Source organism: Larimichthys crocea, chromosome XVIII (assembly GCF_000972845.2).
Source record: "Larimichthys crocea isolate SSNF chromosome XVIII, L_crocea_2.0, whole genome shotgun sequence".
NCBI classification, from domain to species: domain Eukaryota; kingdom Metazoa; phylum Chordata; class Actinopteri; family Sciaenidae; genus Larimichthys; species Larimichthys crocea.
The window spans coordinates 21,381,699-21,385,161 of NC_040028.1; the positions used below are offsets into that span (position 1 = coordinate 21,381,699).

At 46.6% G+C, this 3,463-nt stretch overlaps 1 protein-coding gene across 1 annotated transcript in view; it reads right to left on the reverse strand.

Moving 5' to 3' along the window:
* Nucleotides 1–1,825: 1,825 nt before the first annotated feature.
* LOC113748202 (transmembrane protease serine 3-like) overlaps nucleotides 1,826–3,463 on the reverse strand; it is a 4,004-nt gene continuing 2,366 nt past the window's right edge. The window contains exon 5 of the mRNA XM_027291176.1: nucleotides 1,826–2,177. Within this exon, the coding sequence (XP_027146977.1) occupies nucleotides 2,010–2,177 (168 nt within the window). The 3' untranslated portion in view covers nucleotides 1,826–2,009. The remainder of the gene's footprint in view (nucleotides 2,178–3,463) is intronic.

The window sequence follows — 3,463 nt, forward strand, 5'->3', positions numbered from 1 at the left end:
GTTACCACTGAAAACAAGTGACTCCTTCAGTTTTATCAGCGCAATGTCGTAATCCAAAGTGATTGAATTGTAGAGGTGGTGGTGTATGATCTTCTCCACAGCCAGAGACGAGTTCTCCCAAAGATTCGCCCAAAGAGTGCTGTTGCCTGTCCCCACGATGACTTTCCATAGAGGGAGTGTATACCTGACAACAGAGGAGGAGGTACATTTAAACATAGTGACAGAAGCCAGTCATGATTTGTTGAGAAGCCTGTCGCTCTGCTAGGTAACTGTAATCTGATTCGAGGTTGTTCATCATTAACAATGCATGATGGAGCACAAGAAGGCGTCCGCATCTAACACCTCGATGACCAACTAACCATTGATCACGTCACCTCGTTGCCTGGTCATGCCGCTTCGCACTTCACAGAGAAATCAGACCTTGATTGACTCAACGTGCTACCCACATGCCTCCTGACGGGCCTCCCAGCCTGCATAGTGACACCCCTTCAGGTAATCCAGAACATGGCGGCTCACTTGGTCTTCAACTGACCCAAAAGGTCCTAGGTACCCACATTAAATTAAAATCTCTAATCCTGACTACAACGTAGTCTCCTCATACAGACAGATGTTACCTCCTCCAATGAGCGACGCCTGGCTCTGCAAGTGGACCTTGATTCTATGTGAGTAGTATTTATTGCTGAGGAGGACCTGTCCAGTCTTCCAGACTTCCCAACAATTACATCCCAGCCCCGTTGTCTTAAATTGTTTAGTGTAAGGTGGTCGTAAAACTCCAATCCATCCATCCAGCTCCTCCTGGAGGATCCTCAGGTGTTCCCAAGCTAGATGGACTATATGGTCCATCGCCCTATCTCTAAGGCTGAGACACCCGGCGGAGGAAGCTCATTTCATTTGTATCCATGATCTCATTCTTTTGGTCATCACCCAAAGCTCATGACTATAGGTGAGGGTTGGAACGTAGATGGATTGGACTGGAAGATTGAGAGCTTTGCCTTCCAGCTCAGCTCCCTCCACCCACTACAACATCCACAGTACTGCAGGCGCTGCACAAATCTGCCGGTCCATCTCACGCTCCATTTCCCCATCACTCATGAGCAAGACCCTGAGATACTTGAACTCCTTCTCTTGTGGTAACAACTCGCGGTGTCAACGACTGATAGGTGCACTCTCTCTAAAACCATTGCAAGCAGGCGACTGACATGGAGGGACTCGAGGTTGAAGTCTTAGTTCTGTTGGACTGTAGGAAAGGAGGAGGAATTGGTGGAGTTGTGGAGTGAGAATAGTTGTAGTTGAAGTGTTGTAGGTGACCCTGCAAGATCTTAGTCTTTAGATACAGCAAACAGCAAGCAACTCTGTGGCATCTGTGGACGACTCACCCGTAGACGCAGTGTGCTGCGGTGAGGATCCAACGTGATGTGATGATGGATCCTCCGCACCGGTGTTTTGACCTGAAGTGGAGGCTGACCTGCCAGGGGAACTGACCCGGCTTGGAGATGTTTCCCCCGATGATACGACTGTTGAAGAGAGGCCTGGTGCCGCACTCTGAGGACAGACGGGTGAAGGTTCGTAGGTCAGCTGGGTTCATACAGGTCTTTATTTAAATGTCAGTAACAGACGTGTGTTCCTGAGGATTCCACCGTGGGTCAAACTTCACAGACTCTTCAAACCCTTTCTGCACAAAAACACACACTGTTTCCACACATCAGTGTTGACATTAAGCTCACAATGTTTGCTTTGAGCGCCATCATAAATGTCTATGTCTTGTATATAAGTCTGTGTATATATGTCTATGTATATATGTCTATGACGGAGACTACGTCCCGGTAGAAGAAGGTTTTCAGGTATTTCATGAATTCTGTTGAACTTCTCAGGCTCATGAAGTTTTTGTCAAACTGAAAACCTTGAAACTGAGGCAGCTAAATGGAATTCAGCCATCATTAAGTAGTCCATCATCATGGTTTAACATCACGTGCAGGTTTCGCTCAGGTTCAGTACTCGTCCTCCGAGGTTTAGCTCGGACTGACCTCCATCTGTTGGTGGATCCAGCTGAGCGCCGCCGTGACGCGAGCGTAAACGCCCGGTCTGTATTTTAAAGCGCAGCCGATCGTCCAGCTCGTTGCTCCGACCAGCTTCCACACCGACGAGTCCTCGCAGCCCAGAGGACCTCCACTGTCGCCCTTCAGAGAGAGAGAGACAGACAGGTGAACCACACCTCCACAGACAGGTACAGGTGAACCACACCTCCACAGACAGGTACAGGTGAATTTAAGGGGAAGTGGGCCTGGAAAGTCCTTGAAAACCATTGAACCATTAAAAGTCAGTCCCACATTTACTCTTGTCCGGCGGCTTCTTGCTCGCTCACTCTCTCCTTTTCTCTTCTTAGCTTCCTCTGTCAGCGTCCTCTTCACTCTCTGCTCCTCTGCCATCATGTCCATAGAAGCTGCTGAGCCTGGTTACCCCTCCTCTTCTTCTCTTCTTCTTCTGTTCTCCCTTCTTCTGCTTCTTCTTCTTCTTCTTCTTCTTCTTCTTCCAGTGGTCTAAAACTCCTGTGGTACAAACACTAACACTCACCTGGTGCTCTGAGCTCACAGGCCGGGCAGCCCGACTTACAAACTGAGCTATCATGAGCTAACAGTAGCTAATAAACTAAGCTAACATGAGCTAACAGTAGCTAACAGACTGAGCTAACATAAGCTAACAGCAGCTAACAAACTGAGCTAACATAAGCTAACAGTAGCTAACAGACTGAGCTAACAGCAGCTAACAAACTGAGCTAACATGAGCTAACAGTAGCTAACAAACTGAGCTATCATGAGCTAACAGTAGCTAACAAACTGAGCTAACATAAGCTAACAGCAGCTAACAAACTGAACTAACATAAGCTAACAGCAGCTAACAAACTGAGCTAACATGAGCTAACAGTAGCTAACAAACTGAGCTAACATAAGCTAACAGTAGCTAACAAACTGAGCTAACATGAGCTAACAGTAGCTAACAGACTGAGCTAACAGCAGCTAACAAACTGAGCTAACATGAGCTAACAGTAGCTAACAAACTGAGCTAACATAAGCTAACAGCAGCTAACAAACTGAGCTAACATGAGCTAACAGCAGCTAACAAACTGAGCTAACATGAGCTAACAGTAGCTAACAGACCGAGCTAACATGAGCTAACAGCAGCTAACAAACTTAGCTATCATGAGCTAACAGTAGCTAACAAACTGAGCTAACAAGAACTAACAGTAGCTAACAGACTGAGCTAACAGCAGCTAACAAACTGAGCTAACATGAGCTAACAGTAGCTAACAAACTGAGTTAACATAAGCTAACAGCAGCTAACAAACTGAGCTAACATGAGCTAACAGTAGCTAACAAACTGGGCTAACATAAGCTAACAGTAGCTAATAAACTGAGCTAACATAAGCTAACAGCAGCTAACAAACTGAGCTAACATGAGCTAACAG